This window comes from Anoplopoma fimbria, chromosome 16 (assembly GCF_027596085.1).
Source record: "Anoplopoma fimbria isolate UVic2021 breed Golden Eagle Sablefish chromosome 16, Afim_UVic_2022, whole genome shotgun sequence".
Classification (NCBI taxonomy): Eukaryota; Metazoa; Chordata; class Actinopteri; order Perciformes; family Anoplopomatidae; genus Anoplopoma; species Anoplopoma fimbria.
Window position 1 is genome coordinate 19,859,679 of NC_072464.1, and position 22,757 is coordinate 19,882,435.

A 22,757-nucleotide genomic window follows, 5' to 3' on the forward strand; every position below is an offset into this window, starting at 1 on the left:
TGTGAAATGTTGATAATTTGAACAGCAATTGAAATTAAACCGTGTGAGATATTTGGAGGGGAAATGTTTATTTGGTGGAACTGATGAGGACATCTAAATCATGTCAAGAGACAAAACTACACACAAGACAAAAGGGAAATTACACCTGACTTAATCTTTAACATTGTATTGTACTTTATACTCTCATTATATTTTTATGTCAAATTCAGAGTAACTAGTGCTGTCAGATAAATATAGTGAAGAAAAAGAACAATATTAAGTACTAAATACTGATAGTAAAATAAATAAATAAATAAATAGTTAAGTCTGAAAAGTTCAAAAGATGTTCCTTGAATAAGTGATTTGAAATTCAAAAGTCAAGTTGATCAAATATCCTCTACATCAGCGTTACATCTAGACTAAAAGATTTTTCCCCCATCACTTCAAACAGTTTAAAACTGTATTCATGGTTTTTGCAGGAAATAGCAAAAATAACTTAAAAGGTTGCCCGCTTCCTGCCCATGAAATCCTCGACAGAAAGCTGTGAAATCACATTTAAAACCACAAGCAAACCATCGTAGGGATGTGAAGTTAAAGGAAATGAGAGTCTTCAGCCGTGTTAGCAGCTGTGGGCTAAATGCTAAATGTTTTACCTGATGGTGGCGCTAAACGGAAAGTTAGAGGTTCATCAAAGTTAATACAATAAATCCTGAGGGGATCATGAGTGTCTAAACCTTTTTTTAACAATCCAACAATAGTTTTTGAGATAATCAGTCTGGACTAAAGTAGTCAATAGAGCGGTGCAGCTAGCGTCCCTAAAAACGTTCATTTATTCAGAGGACACTTAACAGCTTAACAAGGATTGAAATGAATAAAAACACACCAGAGCACAGTGTTTGTATTTTTCTATTTTGTTTATTGTGTTGGTCTGTTCGTATCTTTAAAGAGATTATATACACAAATTAGTACAACAGGAAGAGTTATCCAAAAAAAAGTACACATTCAAAAAAAGACAGACAACCCTTGAGAAAAAGATTTTAAAATAAGTGTGTTTTAACTCCCTGCTGTGGATTTTATTTCTCATAAAGCTTAACAATAGAAGCACGTTTTCACACTCTTATTTTAAGATCATTTTCCAGTTAAGAAAGAACAGGTGCAGTGTATTAATAGCTACAGCAGACAAAATACAAAAAAAACCTCTCCCTGGACTGATCTGCTTTAACAACCAGGATGAGTGGTATAAAAGTCGCACTTTCTCCTGAAACTTAATATGTTTGTACTGAAAGAAAGGCCAACTGAATTTACCCTTGACTACTGACATACGCGTTCATGCTAATAATTGCAGTTATTTTGATTAAAATAATTTACTCTTTATAATCAGCTGACTTTTAACTAGTTATTTATGAAAACATTCCAAGAAGACCCCCGTACAGAAAAGTGGAAAAATACACAAACTCTTTGCCTTATTTTTTTTTTTTTTTTTTTTTTTTTTTGGAATCACAATCAATGAATATTTTTACCAAACAGCTTCACATTTCACTCCTCTCAACCAGTCAAACTACCTGAAGTAAAGGACAGAGAAAAAAAGACAGGTGGGTTTAAAAAAAAAAAAAAACAGATCTCACTGCACGCCAGTGACTTTAAGAGCAGCTCTGATGCTACAAGGACTCTTAAGGCTCACAGATCAGCGTTTCCACCACAAACTCGCTCTCGAAGTGACGAATATTGCGGCAGTTCAAAGCTTCACGCTTCTGCATACCTGTAAGACAAAAAAAGGGATTACATGTACGGCTGAGGTCACCGGTTAGATTCCCTGTGAAGCTCCACGGACAGCAAAGATGAAACTGGGCTTAAAGCATCGAGGTGTGTTCAGACTGTTGTTGGAGGTGCTACGTTTAAGGGTTGCAAAGGCACGGGGAAGTTAAGCTCTGGAATTTAAACCTGCAAATCTTACATTTCAAAAACTGAACTTTAATGTGGGGAAATACACATAAAAAGTTATTTAAGCATGTTATGGTTAAAAGTATTCCCATTTAATTGAATGCACTCAGCCACGTATTCTTTCTTCACATGCACTATGGCTGTAACAAAGCCACGAGAAAAATACAAAGCATGTAGATTGATGCATAACAAAGCCACGAGAAAAATACAAAGCATGTAGATTGATGCATGTGATGCGGAACCAAAGTTCACAAGCGGGAAACTTTAGCTGTGCGCCGTTAGCGACAAATGCTGAGGTTAGCACAACGAACAAACCGATTTGTTAGTTTTCTCTGCTAAACTGAACCCACACCGAACTGCGACTCCTAAACCGTGGTCTGAACTAAACCCTGACTTCTGTGTATTGTTACATCACTAGCCACATGTGATCTTTAAGCAACACATGGAGAACCAAATTCCTCTTTAAGGCTCTTTATATTGTCCCCATCTTGTCATTGTCACGTCCGTGTTTGTTGAAAAAAACAAATTATTTTCAATTTGTTTACACTGTCAACAGGGTGAAACTTATTTAGGTTTTCTGATTTCTTCTGTGGGAACTGTGGAACTGACTCCTTGTTGATACAAACATTAACCCCCCCCCGGTCTGTACGAGTATAACAGAAACCCATATGGCCACATGTCTGAACGACACCAGAGCACGTTTGTTTAGGTGCAGCCTGGCGAAGCAAAAAGACACATCTATTACACCTAAATGTAAAAGTCATCTTAGTCAACTTAAATAAATAAAAGGCCTGAATGACTTCCTGTTCTTACCCAGAATCCTGTCTCTGCGCTGCAGCTTGAAGGTGTCTTTGCCGCGGCAGAGGTTGTAGATGAAGTAGCCGAGCTGGTCGACGTGCTCCAGGCGCTCCGTCACAATCATCTCCTCGTGGATCAGGTAAGACTGAGGCAGGTAGGTGCCGGCCTGGGAGGAGGGAGGACAAATAATGATGATTAATACACAATACATAATCACCACTTATACCTGCCAACCCTTAAATATACATTCTTTGCTCGTTGCAGTAAAAAGCCGTCATTGTGCTGAACAAACAATTCGAAACAATGACTTTCAGAGCTCAGTGCGTTGAAGCGCTTTCATTTGCTCTCTGCTGTAAAGGTTCAGTTCTGACCTCTTCATCACAGGAACATGTTTACTGTAAACTGAGATCAACAGTCTCTTCTCTGGTTCATCAAACCCAAACCACTTAAAACTGCTTGGTGGTTTGAACTGACTCACTATGATGACATTTTGTTTTATTATACCTGTTATTCAGTCATATGTGGGAAATACGCTTTCAGAGCGTATTGGATGAGAACACCAACAACAGTCCCATTAAATATGTCCATTAAATATGGAGTTAAAGGCAGCAACTGGTTAGCCTAGCTTAGCATAATGCCTGGAAACGGGGAAACAGCGAGCCTGGCTCTGTCCATAGCTATTGATCTACTCATTTAACTCTGCAAGAATGTGAATAAGCTCATTTTCTGAAAGTGTTGAATTATTTAAAAGGTGAAACTTTAGTCCCACAAGTTCAAGAGATGTTGTCAGTTACCTTGACGTTGCTGAGCAGCTCCAAAAAGTCTCTGGGAGGCATGACGATGGAGGTGTTGAGCGGGATGACGTAGCACTTGTTCAGACTCAGATCAAGGTAGGCGGTCAACCTCTGAAACAGAAGACAAACATTTACAAACCAAGAAAACTAGTACTTACAAAGCAGTATTTCTTTTCTCCATTAAAAATAAAAACAGATAAAAAGATTTACCTCAATGGTAAAAAAAGAACTAGGCCTTAATTTGGAACAGGCTTATATTAGAGACATACTATTATTTCAGATTTCTAAAAACGCATCCTTCGTGTTTACTTGTTGTCTTGATTGATTCATTTTAGTACATTTCCACAGCATAACTTCCATCAGCACGACAACACATTAACCAATTCATTCCAGTACATTCACTTTTCAGTTTTTTAAATACAAAGCAAATAAACACTTTCGGCTGATTTTTTCAAATTAAAAGTCTTACAGCCTGCTTGTAATTGGTGGGTTTTTAATGTGAAAATCCACAGGAAGTGTTGACTTTCATTGACAGCTGCTCATTTGAATATTGGGTTATATATGTGACTTTTAGTTTAATCTTTCATATGGAGCTTTGTTGATTTACATGACATCTGGCCATCTGATGATCAATTAGTATATCAACAGAAATCATAATTTGCTAATGATCTTTCAAGTCATTAGTGCTTCTAACAGGAAGAAGATGAAGTGGATCTGTGATAAAAGGCTGAGGGAGTCTCACCCGCTGGAAGTCGTGGACGATGTCAGCCGGGTCTCCTTCGCCGAACTCGGGCACGGGGACGCTGATGAGCTCCACCTGCTCCCTCTCCAGCACCCGGATCGTCTCCTCCAGCTGACGCAGTTGGAACTGGTTTGGCAGCTGCACCTCAATCTACGAAACCAGGCCAGACAATTAATTACCCAGCCCCACAACTAGTCATACAGGCGGTTATTTGGTGATTATTGCCATTGTGCACTTCCTCAAGGAGCAGATTTCGTCTCTCAAAGACGTGCCTGAACTTCGTTTATGGTTAGCATTTTTGGGGGAAATGGCCAAAATCCCAAAATTCTGAATGTTCAATACTTCTGAATTTCATACCGCAAACACCATATACCGTTTGGATATTCCAAATATATTACGGACATTCTTTGGACATGTTTACAGCGCATTCAAATTACGCGTCTAAATTGGGTTTTTACTGCCGACTGTGACACGTAGCCTCTTCACTGTTTACGTCAGCTCTGTGCATTGTACGCAAACAGTTTTCAGAGATGCATGCCAAAATATAAATACGTTTTTGGATGTGCACAGATATTGCAATGGCGACATTTTCAAAAGGGTGGTTTAAGGAGTGAAAGTGGGAGGCTGTGTTTGCAGGGTCGAACAAATCCGCTACGTTAATCGAAGTATGCACGGCTGCAAGTAAACTGTAATATAAGTGGGAATATTCCTTTTCATTAGCCATGTAAACAGCTTAATAGGAACATTGTCATTTTTGGATATTAGGGCACAAACTGGAAAATTTTGAGCATGCCAACCTAGTCACTGACTTAATTAATAGATTATCTAAATAGCTGCTGATCTGTCTCGTTCTAAACATTAACCGGCAAGGATCAAAGTTTTAAATCAAAAGTTTAACATTTTTTAAGATTACTAACATAAAGTAATATGGTGTGGAAAAGAAGAAGAAACAATGAACACAAAAAGCAAAATCTACAACTAACAAACAGTTTGAAAATGGCCGACTAAAACAAAGTAAACATGATTTGAAGTTAAAACCAACAAAAACAACAACAGTGTGGTCCTTTGTGCTTGGAACTCAAGAAAAAAGGACCAAAGCTCTGCAGGTATTCACAGATTTAAATCACTTTACTGTGAGTCCACTGGAGGATGAAGTAAATGAGTCAGTCAGTAACTAAGGTCACCAATCAATCAGTGACCCAGCCTGTAATGGTTAACTAGGCTGGAGCGAAAAAAAACCCCACACGTTTTGTGTCAAGTACGTGAATGGATGTGTTGTGTTGTACGACTTCATACCTCTTCGTCTTCCTCCTGGATCATGAAGTCTTCCTCGCGGTAGCCGACCCCGCACACAAACACCTGGCCCTCCTGCAGGGACGAGAGGAGGAGGGGGGAAAAAAAATAGATAATATGAGAAAGCAGACAGAGAAATACCCATAATGAGTGAGTTAGGTCTCTAGTTTGATCCTGTATAGCTACAGTAGATATGGATGCATGTCAATGTGTTGAATGTAACACTGGCTGTTTCACTACACGAGACATTTCATATGTTGTTTAAAAACTGGTGAGACCTCCATCCCTGACTTTTTGATTAGAAGTTCTGTATAAAAACTACTCAAAGTCACAAAATACATCAGTTTGCAGCGGAAATGTTTTTGCTAGATGTGTGTCACTGAAAAGAAGATAACCGAGACTTTATTCTTTAATGTTGTCTTTAAACGTTTAGGGGGAAACAAAAGCTGACCAATCACAGCTCTGGATCTTCGTCGTCCAGGAGACAGCCTCAGCCTCGTCTCTTCTCCCCCTGTGTGATTGGTCTCCTCGACTCTGTCTCCTATGAGGCTTCTCTTTTCAGGTTTTTCATGGCAGAGAAGACGTCGTAGCACCAGGAAGTTTCTTGACGTGGTCCTGGATCCATGTTGTGTTTACATGTTTGTCTACCTTATATCATCACTCTGTTTCTCTTCCTGACGGTTTTTTTCCCTTTTAACCTGGTAAATTCATTATTTTGGAGGGTTCTTCCTAATCTGAATTAAGGGTTTTATATGCCCTAGATCAGTGATTCTCAAATGGGGGTACGTGAAGGCACTCCAGTGGGTACGTGAGATTTTTTTTTAAATTTTATTATTTAAAATTAGCATCCATTCAAAAATCCTTTAAAAATAGTTATTTAATAAACATTCAATAAAATATAATTGTAAGTTCATGAACTGAATTCAATGCAACAATGCAATCTTCAGTGTTGACAGTTTAATAAATCAGACACTGATGGCAGAGCGCTGAGTATTACATATTTTTTCAACCAAAAAATGCTTTGTGCTTGTTAGGGGGTACATGGCTGAAATACATATTTCACAGGGGGTACATCACTGAAAAAAGGTTGAGAACCACTGCCCTAGATTGTAAAACCCTTCGAGGCAGATTTATGATTTAGGGGAAATAAAACTGACTATCTTGCAGCTGCTGCTTCTCCTACAGTGTAGCTTTGGCGGCTCGCTACGCTGTAACCTATAATGCACGACTGTAAATCCATCTCAAAACTGACAAGCGGACTCCTGAAACAGCTGCCCTTGACCCCCTAAAACAAACTTTACATGTGTTACCCCACTAAAGGAAAACTGTATCTGTGTGGCTGTAGATTTATAGTCAGGTTGTATGCCACAAAGAGTTCAAATCACCAGGACATAACAAAACTAACCAAAGGAGGAAATACTGTAACGTGTAAGTGTTGACATTGAACACAGGTAGATTCATTTATCTTAAAGAATCTCACAGCTGTATTTCCCGCTTTGACTTATTCCACTTTGCTCCAGTTATTAATCTCCAGTAATCTGTTCATCATTCACACTGTTATAAAAACCTGCCCGAGTAGGTGGAGTCAGCACCTGACATAAAAAAACAGCTCACAGCAGTTGTACTTGCTTCAACCTGTCCAGTTTGTCAGCGCACATTTTGTCCTGAAATATGGGATGAACACGCCATGCTCGTTATGTTGACTACAACCCTAATAAAGGCTTTATCAGTTGATTTTCTTATAACTATCATGTTTTATTTGATTGTGATCTATTGCATACATGATGTGCTTGCGTGGCTGTTTGTTGTGAAGCCTCTCACGTCGTGTCTCCAGACTTATAAGTTGTAAACTTCTTCTTGGCCTCAACTCTTTGGGATCTGGACGAGACAATAAGCTAATTTTAAAGCTGCAAGTTCTAATCCCCTTTCCTGTTACTCTGATCATTTATATTGTTTAATTTACCTCTGGTTCCCACCATTGTTGGGGCTGGTAGCTCACCTCCAGGATGTAAAAGCGGTACAGGTAGGCCCCTCCAACCACCACTCCGGACAGCATGAGGGCCAGACCGAGGCACATGCACCAGCACCAGGCCCGAGACTGGTGACGCACCGGCAGAGCTGCCTCAGCATCCTGGAGGAGGAGGAGGAGGAGGAGGAGAAGAACACGGGTTCATTAGACATCATGAAGTTTGAATGTTTCCGCCATATTCATTTATTCAGGGATAAGACGAGATGTCCTTTAACCACATATTTACTATAAACACAAGAGAAGAGAAAAACATTTTTAAGAGATCAACGTGTCTGATTATGATCTTATATCACTTGCTGGTTATTTGAGTTTCCATTATTTCTACAATTCATCATTAGTGTGTTTTCTGTTTTTGCCGTTTAAACTGATGAAAGAAAAATAAAGCTGTGATATTTTTTTAAAAGGGATCGCATCAAATGGGAACTAAAGCATCCTGAAAAACACACAGCATCTCAAGTGGTGACTCTGTGCTGTTTCAGTGGCTGTAGCTTAAAAAAGTCCAACCAATAAAGCCGATAAACAGATGCTGGGTGCTAGATGAGCACCCAGTGGTTACTTAACTACTCCCTTGGTGTATATATAAGGATACATGAAAGCAGGAAGACCATTACCGTTGCCTAGTTTTCTACTCCTTCACCTCTCCCTCTATTCTGCTTTAAATTAATTTGAATTATGTGCAAAACATTTTTAGTATGTCCAAGAAAGTTAAATGATCGTGTGTGTATGCTGGAGTTTGACTAATCATTGATAAGGATGGCAACATATCATATGATAGTTCCAATAAAAAAAAATAAAAAAATCAGTCCTTATCATTTTTTACTGTTTCATTTCCGTCATGGAAAACATTGGAATGACGAACCCCCGTGTTGTGTGTTTGTGCACCTAAACAAGCTCGAGAAACGTGAGACTTTGAGCTGAGCCAAGTGGAAAGGAGGATTGTGGGTAAATATTCAATGGTGCAGAGGTAACCAGGGCTTATCATCATCAGACAAACATCAGCAAGGTGGACTTTGAGCAAGGCGGATAAAGAACCAGGTCTTTTTTTCCAGAACAAGCCCCGACTCGTCTCCTGCTGCTACAAACAGAAAACTTTTTTTTCAGACTGGGAGAAACCTCGTCTGAGGAATCATTAATGTGAGACTTTCTGGACTGAGGTTATGCCTGAAAACACAACCTGGTGGTTTCACTTACAGAAACACTGACTGATGCATTTAGCTGTTCATTTTCAAAACACACTTCTCATGAATTTACTTAAGCGGTTCTAGGGGAAACATCTGGTGTTAAGTATGAATCACCTTTAGGGAGCTTTTACAAGTCATAGTCCATTTGGCGATTCAGAAATAAATACTTTTGTTTCACTTACTTTCTAGTCTATTTAGTTCTCTTTAAATGTTAAATGTTGGCTTGTGAAAGCGCTCTTAGAAGGCAACATCTTAAACTATTAAATTAAATTAACCGCTCAGTCTACAAAACATAAAAAAAAGAATGAAAAATCCCATCATAAACTCACAGAGCCTCTTTAAATGGCTGTTTTTTAACACTCCAAAACCTTAATGTATTAAGAATTTATTCTGAGAAAAGCAGCAAAACCTCACATTTAAAAAGAGACGAACCAGAGATTTTTGTTTAAGGAGCTACTTAAAAAGGACTAACTGATCAACTTTATGTTTCTGACATTATGTTTGAGCAGAATTGCCTTTGGTTTCCCACAATGCCACACTTCATAACACATGGAAACAAACAAACACCTTGAAGGAACAGCTCTACAAACATTGTACGATAAAAACATAATTTAGCTTGAGAAAAGGGACATTTTGTTAAAAGTCAAGAATTTGCAGTTTTCAGATATCCAAACTGAAGTTGCTCTTTTTAAAAATATGTCACCGTCAAAAGCTAATAAACTCAAAAAAAATGGAGTGTTTCATACTGTAATAAACTTAAAAACAACCTATATAATAAACAGTAGATAATTATTCTATTATTAAGTCTTTCTGCCCTCGGTGGGTATTCTGTTAGTCATCATTAAACATATTTCCTGACATAGACACAGTCCACCTTCAATTTAACATTCAAATTAGAATTTTGATACATTGAATATGATAATACATGAGTCAGCATCTCAGGAAACACAAAAAACACGAAAAAACCGCAGGCCAGTAGCTCAGAATTCACCTCAATATACCGACAGCAAATGACAAAACTGCCCAAATGTTGTGTAACGTCTTTTCTTCTTCTTTGATTAGTGAGAAGAATGATGAGAAACGTTAAGAAAAGAGGAACCAACGAATGGGTGTCCGAAGAGAGGAAGTGAGGGTATACCCTTTAAAAAGAGGAAAGTGCAGAGCAGCTAACACTGATGATGTCAGATGAAGTGTATTCGACGGGCCGAATGGCTGACAGAGACACTAAAAGGGAACATTTCCTGAGGCTGTAAAGCTCAGGACATCTCTGCTGAGTGAACGTTTGTTGGATTCACTCAAGCTCCCTTTGACCACGAGGGGAAATAAAAGAGAGGAAGCGAAGGGGAAATAACAGAGAAAGGAGAGGAGGATGTTTCTATTTACCGAACATCCTCAGCAGACAGATGAGAACATCAAACAAGTCAAGTTTAGAGACTTTCCGCTGCTGAAATGGTAACTGTCAGGCAGGTGGTGTTCCTCCAACAGCAAACATAACATTTATTATCTAGTTTAAGAGCTAGAACTTTATTTATCCTGAGGGGAAACTGATGCAGTATATGCAGTACAAAGTAGAAAAGAGTGATAAATGGAGTGTAGATGGTTAATTAAAAATAAAAAAGGTTAATTATGTTTTTTTTATATTGCACATTATGCCCCCTAAATCAGAACATTTTATTGAAGATTTAACGAACAGATGTGAAAGTTAAGCATAAAAAAAAAAATACGAGTCAGTGTGTATCAAAAGGTCTCCACAATATGAAGTCAGGTAAAGCTTGCCAATCCCAACACGAGTATATTTTAAAATATGAGCCACAATCCAAAAGAGAATAATTCTCTCCAGACCAAAGCAGCAGGATGTTGCTGTGGAAGTTGTGGTTGAAATGAGCAGCAACATATGAAAGTTTTCCTGCACAGTTCACTATCTGCCTGCCCCAAAAAACACAGATTTTCTCCTTTGATTGTGATGCAGCAACATTGAGCTGATTAAGTACGTAGCAGATTTGTAAATATTCTTTAGAGGCCTACTTTATACTATGAACTATTTTGCACGTTCCTGCACAAAGTCTTTGTTTCTTGACTTTTTCATACTTGTTTTTTTAAATTTTCATCTTCTCTTACTTTGTTTATTGTTATGCACCAAAACTCAAAGGCAAATTCTGTGTATGTGAAAACCTGGCAATGAACCGGTATTTCTACCGTTTACCCGGCGACCGATGAGATAAAAGATAAAATAACTGCCGGTCTCCTGGTTTTATAAAGCCACTGTGCAGTGTTTTGGCGTCTCATGAGTCTTGAAACTCATTAACCTGTTACTTAAACTGGACTTTTGTTTTTTTGATTGCATTACATCATCACATGGCGATTATCTGATTGGCACAAACTCTGCAGCTCACTTCACTGCCCGGTCAACGGGTCACGCTGATGAATTTTATGAACGTCTTCTGTTGAAACACGAAGCAAACTACTTCAAACTGCTACACGCAAAGAATGTAAAAGTTTTTACATTTTAAATAATAAACTGTTTCCCATGTTCCTGTTTCAAATAACAAGTGAGCCCTGGATTGTGATGCAGTGATCCATCTCCCTGTTTCACAACAGTCTGCTAAAGCTTCACCGACAACAGGACCCAACAGGTCTTTAGACCGCCATTTCATAACTCCAACACACACACACACACACACACACACACACACACACACACACACACACACACACACACACACACACAGCCTCATTAGCACAATCATGTGTCAACACAGTGAAGTATGTCAACTTCTCACAGCAGGAACAACATGTACAGTCAGAAACACGCTCACGGAGGAGCGGATGTTGAAGCTGCAGCTAAAGATTATTTCCATTAAAAAAAAAAAATAGAAGTAGTTTTAAAAAAACAAACTGTTTTTTCAAATGTCTTGTATTGTCCAACCAATTTTCCAACACGACATGTTTAATATTTAATTAAATAAAGCGGGGAAAAGCCTCGTCTTTGTGAAGCTGAAACAGGAGAAGGTTTTGTATTTTTAATATGTATAATTAATTGCTAACTATTGTTGTTTAGTTTTCTTTCCATCTACTACTCGTCAATTAATTCACATATTTTCAACCCGAGTTGATGATTCGAGAAGTACTTATCATTTTCTCACATAAATATTATGACAATTCATAACTATGTAAAGTAAGCAAAGGCCAGAATAATTATTTTACTATCATGTGCAAAAAGAAATGCATAACATCCTCACATGATAGAAACTGGCACCATCCTGTATTTGAAAACAGACCGTTTTTCATAAAGGAACTGATTCTCATGCATTCAGCCTTTTATATCTTAATAAACTGTCAAAAACAAACTGCCAAACAACTTCCCCTTCTGTTCTCAAAACTGTCCGTCCAACTCTGTTATGATTATTTTATTTACTTTGATCTCCACTGTTGGCTTTCTGGTCTCATTTTGAAAGTTTTTTTTTTTAGCACAGAAATCCCCAGTGTGGGTTAGATGTGGGGAGGACGGAGGCAGCTGGTTCATCTGGGCTGCATTCACATCACACCGTCGAGCTACAACAGGGATCAATGACTGTCTTTGTGTGTGTGTGTGTGTGTGTGTGTGTGTGTGTGTGTGTGTGTGTGTGTGTGTGTGTGTGTGTGTGTGTGTGTTGTTAAAGTGAAACTTCTTTAGCGTCAGGATGATCAGAATTGTTTTCTTAAAGTCTCTGCAATCAAAGAGGGTTTTTGGGAGTATTCTCTTTAACAATGAGGGGAAAGAATCTCTTCTCTAGCCTGAATATATTAAGATAACTAATACATAATATATATATATATATATATATATCCTGAAATATGGTTAAAACACACACTACCACCAAGCAGTGGGAAGTATGGCCCTGATCCTATACATCTTTCAGTCCTCAGGTAAATATCTTAAGCGGATAAGCCGGCGGTGCTCTGAGCATCGTCTCACCTGAGAGCAGGTAATGTTTCTGTCTCCGTGGAGACAGGTGAGTATCAGTGTCCAGGACACAGGTTTCGTTTCCCTGGAACTCCATTCTCTGCTCTGAGCTGCACACGGCCTCTGTGGGGCGGCTGTGGCACATGAGGTAGAGCGCTTGTCCCGTAACCACAAGGTTGGTGGTTCAAACCCCTCTACCGGCAACATGCCGAGGTGTCCTTGAGCAAGACATCTAACCCCAAGTTGCTCCCCGGGCGCTTCATTGCAGCCCACTGCTCCTCCGGGATGGGTTAAATGCAGAGAAATAACTTCCCCTGACTAATAAAGGCTTAATTAAAAGGCGATAAGGATCTCGACACACATGGAAGACTGTGGTCAAAACGTTACCGGAAAAAAAACCCTCTGTAGTTCTGGGAAATGGAACTTTACTTTTTCACAATGTGTCTTCCATCAAACTGAAACTCTTCAGTCTTGTTTTTCTTACAAATTACCTTACAAACCTAATAAGCTTGACTGAACATTTCCATGAACCATTGTGAACCCACACTGATACACCACAGGAATCCCTCGGCTTATTGTATTCAGATCTCTGCGACATTACACACGCACACAAAAAAAACAACTTCTGGTCGTCATGGCTAACTGGATGATGACACTAATCTGCACATGATCGGCCTGTTACAGTGCAAATGATCAACAGACACATCCAGTTATTAAAGTCCATGAAAACAATAAAATAGAAAACTAAAGTTAAACTATAACCCGAAGCCAACTGAAATGGTGAAATAGTGTCCACTCCTTTTTCTTTGCCATTAAACCACTTAGACAACAAATGTAAAAAGAGCCATCACACTTGAAAAAGTAAAAAAACTAAAACAGACTAGGGACATAACCAGAGCTGCAGCTACAGATTATAACATTTCCAATGTGATACGAGTCTACATTTGTTCAGCCGACGTTCTAAAACCAAAAGATATTTACCAACTGTCATATGTGACAAAATAAGGCCGAATATCGGCACATTAAAAAGGAGCTGGAACCAGCAAAGCTTTGGCATTTTACGTTAGAAAGAGGACTGAAACGATTATTCGATAATCAAAATTGATGCCTCCGTTTTAACTACAACATGTTCATCTCGTATTTGCTGTAAATCTGGTTCTCTGCATCCTATAAGGTTTGCACTGGGTGAAGGGTCTCTGAGCTGCTGGGTGAGGGGGTGGGGGGGATGGGGGTGGAGGTCGTGGATCTGCCTGGTTGGTTAATCTTCTCTCTTCTTGAGTCTAAGCGATCGGCGCCCCTGTAGGAGGCTGCTAAGTCTCTCCGGCTGAGTCTCTATCTGACCGATTAAACCATAATCCTTTCCAAGCAGTCTGCATGCCTCAGACGACAGTCGGAGGACGCACAGGCCGAGAGCGGCAGCAAGTAGCTCAGGGAGAGAATTCAGGCTGTAATCCTGTAATGTAGCCACGAATGTACGCTACCGTTGGAAAGTTTGGAATCCCCCAACACATAAGCTTGATTGGGAGAAGTTAATGCATTAAGGTTGTAGTCCGTCCTCTTAGCAAATACTTTTTTTGAAGGGTTTGTCTTGTACATGAAGAAAAAAAACCCGGCTGTGCAACAGATTAACCAGGATTTACAATTTAAAGGACGGAAAGAGACAAAGATCCCTTTGGGCAGCAGATCGATATGAATATAAGGAATCACCAGTCATTGGTGAGAGAAACTGGAAGCTAGTATTAAAATGTGTGCACATTTGCTTATGAATAGGTTCCTGTTTCAGTGTGGAAGTGCAGAAAAATACTTCCTATATCTAGCTAGAACAAACAGGCTGCTTCAGCAAACATTTTCTTTGAAATTCGAATGAATACATAATGAGGTTAGTCTAGTAAAGGCAGGTCAATCAGTTGAACATAATGCGGAACATCAAGTCACATTTTAGACCTATTCAATCTCACCACTGAGTAGAATGCAGAGGGCCCAAAGAAAAATGTACTAAATCAATATTCAATTGCATCCTTGTGGTTCAATAGAGACCCAGGATGAGTTCAACTTTTCTGGACTGGAAAACAAATCCATAATCCAACAGTATCCTCCCCTGTCATGCAACACTGTGGGGACAACAACTAAATGGAAGTTTTTCAAATGCAATTGTCACATATGATGTGTTTAAAGCTCTGTTAAAAGAGCCATTAGAGGAGTAAGGCAGAAAAAACATCAATTTAACAGCTGATTCCAAACTTTTGGATGGCAGTGTTGGTACCAATATATCTGAAAGCAGGAACTACAAAACTGTTATCCGTCAAATGACTGTTCCTTCTAAAGTCATAAAGTACGCCAGACATCTTCATTCCTAAAAAGAATGGACCTAAAGCGGTTTGGTTGTATATTTTTGAGTTTGTACCAAATGTACAAAAGTGCAGCCAGCAGACTGAAGTGAAGTGTGATTTGCATCGAGAAAGTTCCTGGCAGACAGAGATGGAAATAGATGGAAATTATTTCTATGAACGAGTTACCTGCTAACTGCAGCGAGATCTACACAAAGAACACTATTAGAGATGAAGGACAGTGACCTTAGGTTGGGGCTGCCTGCAACTAATGACTATTATCATTCTTAATTAATCATTTGGTGTAAATAATGTCAGAAAACTGTTCAAAATCATAATTTCTCTCAATCACTTCCTGAATCCAAAAGTGAAAGTTCGTCCGAACAACAGTTCAAATTTCTTTGTCCATATTTGACTTTCATGCACGACAAAGAAAAACAACAAATCCTCACAATTAAGAAGCTGGAACCAGTGGATGTCAAGCATGAAGGATTAACTGATTGTTTAATTGATTAATCCTTTCACAAACCCCGGTCAATCGTGTGTAGTGCACCAGTTACCCCAAAAAAAACACTCAGGGAAACAAAAAATAGGTCAAAATGAATTACATGCATACTTTCTGAGCATTTATCGGTCAAAATGACAAGTTAAATGGTACATCATTACCATCCCTAAAACAGAAAACACATTTAAGTATGTAAAGTCAACATGGCAGCTCAAAGTGGACGCTCTGCGACTGAAGACTGACCTAAAAAAATTGAAATCTCATTGTTGCTTCAGGGCCTGAAAGAGATTCACTCCCACCATATGTCTGTTTGAGATCTGCACACAATAACCCAATGAAGCCACCGATGCACTGTGGACTGATCCTGTCATCACAAAACAGGGACAAACAGGAGGGGGGTGTTGCTTGCAAACAAGTGTCCAAAAAGGCAAAGACTGATCCGTCAACATCGACTGTCAATACGGAGATGACACAATCTGCAGTGAGTTTATAGGTTTATATGAAGGGGATATTGGAAAGCAAATCAACAATGATATGGATTATTCACCATAAAACTATGAATATTAAAAGAAAACCCATCTTTCTAACTATGGCTGCAACCAACCATAATTCTTGATTAACTGATTAATCATCAACGTCAATAAAAGATCAGAAAACAGCGATAAATATCCAAAACACAAATGTTTTCAATTGTGTGTTTTGAGCCAAGAAAAACAACTAACTCAGAAATGCTAAAACTAGAGAAAGTGTTGCAGTTTTGCATGAAAAATGTATTAATTCAGCTACGACACACTGTTGCCTTTGTCATTTATTATTTCAAAAACACGAAAAAAAACGCAAAAACTTTCATTATAAAAGCAACAAAATTCAACAGTAACTTTTATCTGCTTGTCTGGTGTCAGTTTTTCCAACAGTTGACACATTAAAATAAAAATAAGTATCATGTAGCACTCTTAACCCGCACATATAAAAATAATTCACTGTAACACATTATCAGCACAGCAACTCCGAGGTCAGCAGCAGCCAACACATCTTAATAAAGCTTCCTTCCTGCATTCACAGCTCACGGCCGATGACTATATCCGGCTCCAGTATTTCAGCTCCTATAAAATCCACATTTATAGTTCAGGCGTCTCAACAGACTCTCTCACCATCAGCCACCATTTCACCGCCCCAGCAAAATGCCGTTTACTCAGCTGGCTTCATTACGGAAAATGAATAAACTCAAATTGGGATAATCAGAGAGTTGTTATGGAGGAAATACAAATGAAAAAATGCGAGCGTTTCTGTTTTCAGTTCTTAAGAACAGAGATGGTAGCTTGTGATGGAATGTTGATTGACCTGGATTCACACACTGATGCTGCTGCTGCTGCTGCTGCTGGCTTATACTGCCTCGGATCAGCTGCTGACGTGATCTTTACTACACAGAGCTGACAGCCGAGTGTGACGTGTTAATGTGCTGGAAGATAATCTCAGGTGTTCCTCCTTCAGCTGAGCCGTCTGGAGGTTATTTGCAGAGTTGTCTATATGCGAGTTCACCGCAGAGAAACCGTCGCTTGGTGGCTTCAGTCACATTTCTGTTTTATTGTACAATTAGGCTTAATAAAACATGAATACATGGAAAATGTAACAACAAATAACTGAATTAATCCATCTTTCAAACTAACAGCTTTTCAAATGTGACTATTTGCTGCTTTTTCCTGCATTCTGCAAGACAAAAATGAAGATTCTGAGAGTTTTTTTTATGCTTTCAGGTGTAAACGGAAACAAAAGCTGACCCGTCCATCCTGTTTCTAATCGAGCAGAGCTCAGTAATGACTGCACCTACAAACGAGCAGAGTCAGCACACTGACAAAGAGACAGCCTTGTAGCTAATTTGTTAATTTGCACAAAGTCGACCTGTGTTAGCAGCAGATAAGCAGATAAGATGCTGATTAACTCTAATGATGCTCTGGATTAATTAAGAGTAGACACAAACAGACCTGATGTTACACAGGTTGAGTTAACAACTCTATTAACTCTTTCCAAAGAAACACCTTTTAACGCCTGAAGTTTGGACACATGAAATATTTGAGAACTTAGGAACTTTATGACAAACTCAAAGTGATGAAATATGAAAACAGAGCTGTACTTAAGTAACATTTTATGGGAATTTACTCAAGTCTTTCCATTTTCTGCCACTTTATACTTCCACTCCACTACATCTGAAAGGGACATAATGTATTTTTTACTCCACTACATTTATTTAACACCTAAAGTAACTTGACAAACTTTTACTTGAGTCAAGTATCAGAGTAATCTTTTCCACCACCTTAGTGCTGTTTTCTTCCCTTGAATGAAGCGAGCTGGAACTTTATGTTCAACAGGAAGAAAGCTGCTTCCTTTTTTGAACAACCGACATGGCTTACTCAGGGAAAAGCTAATCTAAGCACCCTTAGACTAAATGTTTAGCTTGGTCTATTTTTTTGTTGTTGCTATAAATGTCTCAGCAACAGGCTTTAGCTGGTTGGTTCAACTCTGATGAAGTTCATTAACATAGAAATGGAAAAGCATGCTGCAAATGATATTTTTCACTGCGTTAAAAGACCAGGAATGAGGATGAGAGCTGGTTTCTCTTCTCGCTCGTCACATTATTTGCTCTAAATTGAAATAAGGTCTGGGGAATTCTTTCCAAACAAAGAAGCAGCAAGAGAAAGAGAAACAAAAGCAGAAGAAAAAGAGAGGAGGGGGAGTGAGAATGACAAACGAAAGAGAAACTAAAGAAATATTTGAGGTGAGGGGAGACTGAAGTCAGGATAAACATTAACTAGCTGCCAGATGAAATCATCATGCCATAAACAACTGGTTGTTACTTTTCAAATGTGATGATTTGCAGCCTTTGATTGTCTTTTGTGACCGATACTGAATCTCTAAAGTTTTGGACAGTTGGTTTTTGAAAACGCCACTTTTGGGCTTTAGAAAAATTATAACAGCTTTTTCTTTTTTTTTTTTAACATTTTACAGACAAAACAATTAGCTGAGAAAATAAATGGCACATTAAACAACAAACAGAAAACACAAATGAAAAAAAATAGCTGCATATTACAGACATAACTCTACAAACATAATCAAACTCTTGTTTTTTTTCATTTAATTAATTACATCTCGTGTTTTCTAGTCGATACAAGACAAAACGTCTTGTGCTACACAGAGAAGTGAAAGACAATCACTTCCTGCTCAAGCATCATGGTGGGAAAGACCCCGACTATTGTCTGAAAACATGCTTCTGTAAAACTGAAAGGAACAACATGCTGATGCGTTTTTGTTTTCCGACTCATGTCTGTAAATATCTAAATGCATTTAATTACAAATTTATCCTTAAACGAGAAGATGGAACTTAGAAATATTTGGCATTTCTGGATTGTGTAAGCAATATGAAACTTAACGTGATCATATCGCCCTGTAGATTAGGTTCATTTCTCATGTCACGATGGAGAACACAGCCGCCTGCAGAGATCACAATCCTCTGCTCTTCAGGCACATGATAAATATATGAGTGCATGTGCAGCATTAGAAAAGATGCAATGTAAAATGCAGATCTAGAAACAATCAAGTGTTCATCATCTGCGTATGTGAGAGTCGGGAACCCTTTGGCACCGTTTCTGGACTCATGCGAGTATCTTACGCTGCAGATGGAGCCACGCCACCCAAGTGCAGGGAACTCCCTCCAAACAGCTTGAAAACACACAGAATCTTCGGGGGTTTTTCACCCACTTTAATCCCCCAGAAGGAAAACATTAAGCTCCTATTATCAAGATACGAGTCAGTTATCTTGAAACCAACACAGACTACAAATGCACAGTCTGACGCCGCAATAACCACACAGGAAGACAGCAGGAAAGTGCATAACATCCACTTCAAATAAAGCGTGCATTCTCCTCAGACACACCATCACCGTATCTATGATCAAGTTCACAGCTCTCTGGGTTGGTATTTATTACCGTACAGAGAAATTGTCTTTCGACGTGCAAACAAGAGCTGAAACTTCCTCTGAAGGCCTCCAACAGAAACGGCTTCTTTCTTACAACAGGGTGGAGACGGAAGAAGAAGAAGCAGTAAAAGGTTTTAACTAGACTTTATACCCAGAGAGACACGACAACAAGCCTCGCCAGTCAGCAGTTTTTTTTTTTTTAACCTCCAGTCAGCTGGTTTATTCATCCAATTAGTCTGCAGAATAAAAAAAGTGTGCTCACAGCCTCTCTGCTATTACAAAACCATCACACCGAATGTTGAAAGTCACATCAGCTGTTTTCACTGTTGTCACATCTGTCAGCAATCGAAACCTGAAATGATTGTTTGGTTCTTCCCCCCCCCACCCACCACACTTTTCACTGGTGTTTTCTAGTTTCCCCCTAAGCAATTCAATCCCGGAAGACAACTTTCATAAACTCTCAAGGACTCATATGTAACTTGTGACAGGAAGCGTCCTCTTTGTCTTGTGCAGATGTAACACACAGAAGCTCATTAACTTTCTGTATAATTTAAAAGACCAAAGTCTTTATTTCCAGTGCACGGGCATGGTATTTGCAGATGGATCAGATAAAGTTACCTGTTGCAGCTAAAATATTCATGAATATTCCATGGATGGACATTTCTATTTTGTAAGAGTGACGCACTTTGTTGCAAGAAGATAAAAAAGGTCTGGTTCTTCTGTTTTTAATGAAGATCAGACATGAAAATTAAACTGCAACATGAGAGCAAAAATAATTAAAAAAGGACTGAAAGAACACTGACTTAATAAGGGGTTTGACCTTCTTTAAAAAAAGGCAATTAACAGCTAAAAATGGAATTTAATATGATTCAATTCTGATGTGCAAGCATTTATTGAGTAATAAAACAAAAACATGTTTTCATTTCAGCTTCTGAACACTACTTCTCTTATTCCTTTCTAGTTCCTCTCCACTGGAAAAAAAAAAAAAAAACACATGTCTCTTTAAACTGTTTTTAAATAAATATGCTTCAAATATTTAGCCAAAAATGGAAAAGAAAAATGCAAAAAAAATTACAGAATTACATTAATGCATTTGATGATATAAAATGGCAGTAGACAATCACAAAAAAAATACAACATTAAATATTATATTATGGGTTTTTTGGATTTTTTTTTTAGAAAGAATGAAAACTAACTTATATAACCATGATTAAGAAATCCTGCAAAATGATTAAAGTTGTTTTTGCTTTTAAGTCACACACACACACACACACACACACACACACACACACACACACACACACACACACACACACACACACACACACACACACACACACACACATAAACTGCGCCTTCCTCAACCTCGAGCTCGAAGCCATTTTCTACTCACTTTGTCCTCCTCGGGAATAAGACTTTCTGCGTCCTTTTTCACATCTTTCACGGCCAAAGCGGAGCTGAAAGACACTTTGACCATCCTGGAGCTTTACTGACAGACTCCGGCAGGGAAAGAAAAAGTGTAAAAAGCTGGTTGAACTAAATGAAAACAGAGAAGCAGCTCCGGAGTAAAGCGCACACACACTTCTCCCCGGCCAAGTCCAATCTGTTGTGATACTGAAAGAGGGGTCAAGTTAGAATAAACCCTCAGACATGGTTCCGCGTTGATTTCAACATAAAGGCATAATGACAGAACCTGGCAACGTTTCCTCTGTGTTTCCTCTCTCATCTTTCACTTTAGTAAATGTTGCAATACTAATAACTAAGTACATTGACTTAAGAAAAAAGGCTTAAGTTGAATTTTGAGGGACTTGTATTTGACTTATTGTTTGTGTTTGAGTATTATTATATCAGTCACAGGAGACGTTTTATTAAATAACAGAATACTTTTATCAAAATCCTTCTAAGATAAGATAAAATAAGATAATCCTTAATTAGTCCCGCAGCAGATATAGTGCAAACAAGGTACATGGTAGAAAAAACAAACAAGTATTTTAAATAAAAATAAAAATCCACAATAACTAAAAAAAAATCTTATGAATACAGACAGAATGATTATAGTTATAGTATAACTAAGTACATTAACTTAAGTATGGTGCTTAAGTAGAATTTTGAGGGACTTGTATTTGACTTATTGTTTATGTTTGAGTATTATTATATCAGTCACAGGAGACGTTTTATTAAATAACAGAATACTTTTATCAAAATCCTTCTAAAATAAGATAAGATAAGATAAGATAAGATAAAATAAAAAGAAAATAAAAAGTCCTTATGAATACAGACAGGAAATTTACAGATTTACAGCAGCATAGATATAGTGCAAACAAGGAGACATAGTAAAAAAACAAGATCAAAACAAGTATTATAAATAAGCAAATAAGCAAGTAAGAAAGTAAGTAAGAAAAATAAAAATCCACGATAACTAAAAAAAGATCTTATGAATACAGACAGAATGATTATAGTTATAGTATAACTAAGTACATTAACTTAAGTATGGTGCTTAAGTAGAATTTTGAGGGACTTGTATTTGACTTATTGTTTATGTTTGAGTATTATTATATCAGTCACAGGAGACGTTTTATTAAATAACAGAATACTTATGTCAAAATCCTTCTAAAATAAGATAAGATAAAATAAGATAAGATAAAATAAGATAATCCTTAATTAGGACATTTAGGATTTACAGCAGCATAGAGGATAGTGCAAACAAGTTACATAGTAAAAAAAAATCAAACAAGTATTTTAAATAATAAGTAAGAAAAAAAGAAAAATCCACAATAACTAAAGAAAAAATCTTATGAATACAGACAGAATAATATAGTTATAGTATAATAGTACATTAACTTAAGTATGGTGCTTAAGTAGAATTTTGAGGGACTTGTATTTGACTTATTGTTTGTGTTTGAGTATTATTATATCAGTCACAGGAGACGTTTTATTAAATAACAGAATACTTTTATCAAAATCCTTCTAAGATAAGATAAGATAAGATAAGATAATCCTTAATTAGTCCCGCAGCAGATATAGTGCAAACAAGGTACATGGTAGAAAAAACAAACAAGTATTTTAAATAAGTAAGTAAGAAAAATAAAAATCCACAATAACTAAAGAAAAAATCTTATGAATACAGACAGAATAATTATAGTTATAGTATAACTAAGTACAATAACTTAAGTATGGTGCTTAAGTAGAATTTTGAGGGACTTGTATTTGACTTATTGTTTATGTTTGAGTATTATTATATCAGTCACAGGAGAC

At 37.9% G+C, this 22,757-nt stretch overlaps 1 protein-coding gene across 2 annotated transcripts; it reads right to left on the reverse strand.

Annotated features, from left to right (window-relative positions):
• Positions 1-874: 874 nt before the first annotated feature.
• itm2bb (integral membrane protein 2Bb) lies at positions 875-21,122 on the reverse strand. Of its 2 annotated transcripts, none has more exons than XM_054615479.1 (7): positions 20,896-21,122; positions 7,547-7,678; positions 5,551-5,622; positions 4,255-4,404; positions 3,513-3,623; positions 2,734-2,884; positions 875-1,738 (listed from the first exon to the last, which is right to left on the reverse strand). In XM_054615479.1, the coding sequence occupies exons 1-7, from the start codon at positions 20,977-20,979 to the stop codon at positions 1,650-1,652; spliced, it is 789 nt and encodes a 262-aa protein (XP_054471454.1). In that variant the 5' UTR covers positions 20,980-21,122; the 3' UTR covers positions 875-1,649. The 2 variants fall into 2 exon arrangements, with proteins under 2 accessions (XP_054471454.1, XP_054471453.1); XM_054615478.1 differs by having other exon boundaries at positions 7,511-7,678.
• Between the last annotated feature and the right edge of the window lie 1,635 nt (positions 21,123-22,757).

Excerpts from the sequence above, each read along its gene's own strand:
- itm2bb (XM_054615478.1), bottom strand. The coding sequence starts at position 20,979 with ATGGTCAAAGTGTCTTTCAGCTCCGCTTTGGCCGTGAAAGATGTGAAA. Across the intron at positions 7,679-20,895 it reads TTATTCCCGAGGAGGACAAA|GATGCTGAGGCAGCTCTGCC; the intron begins GTGAGTAGAAAA and ends CTCCTCCTCCAG. Across the intron at positions 1,739-2,733 it reads GCGCAGAGACAGGATTCTGG|GTATGCAGAAGCGTGAAGCT; the intron begins GTAAGAACAGGA and ends TTTGTCTTACAG.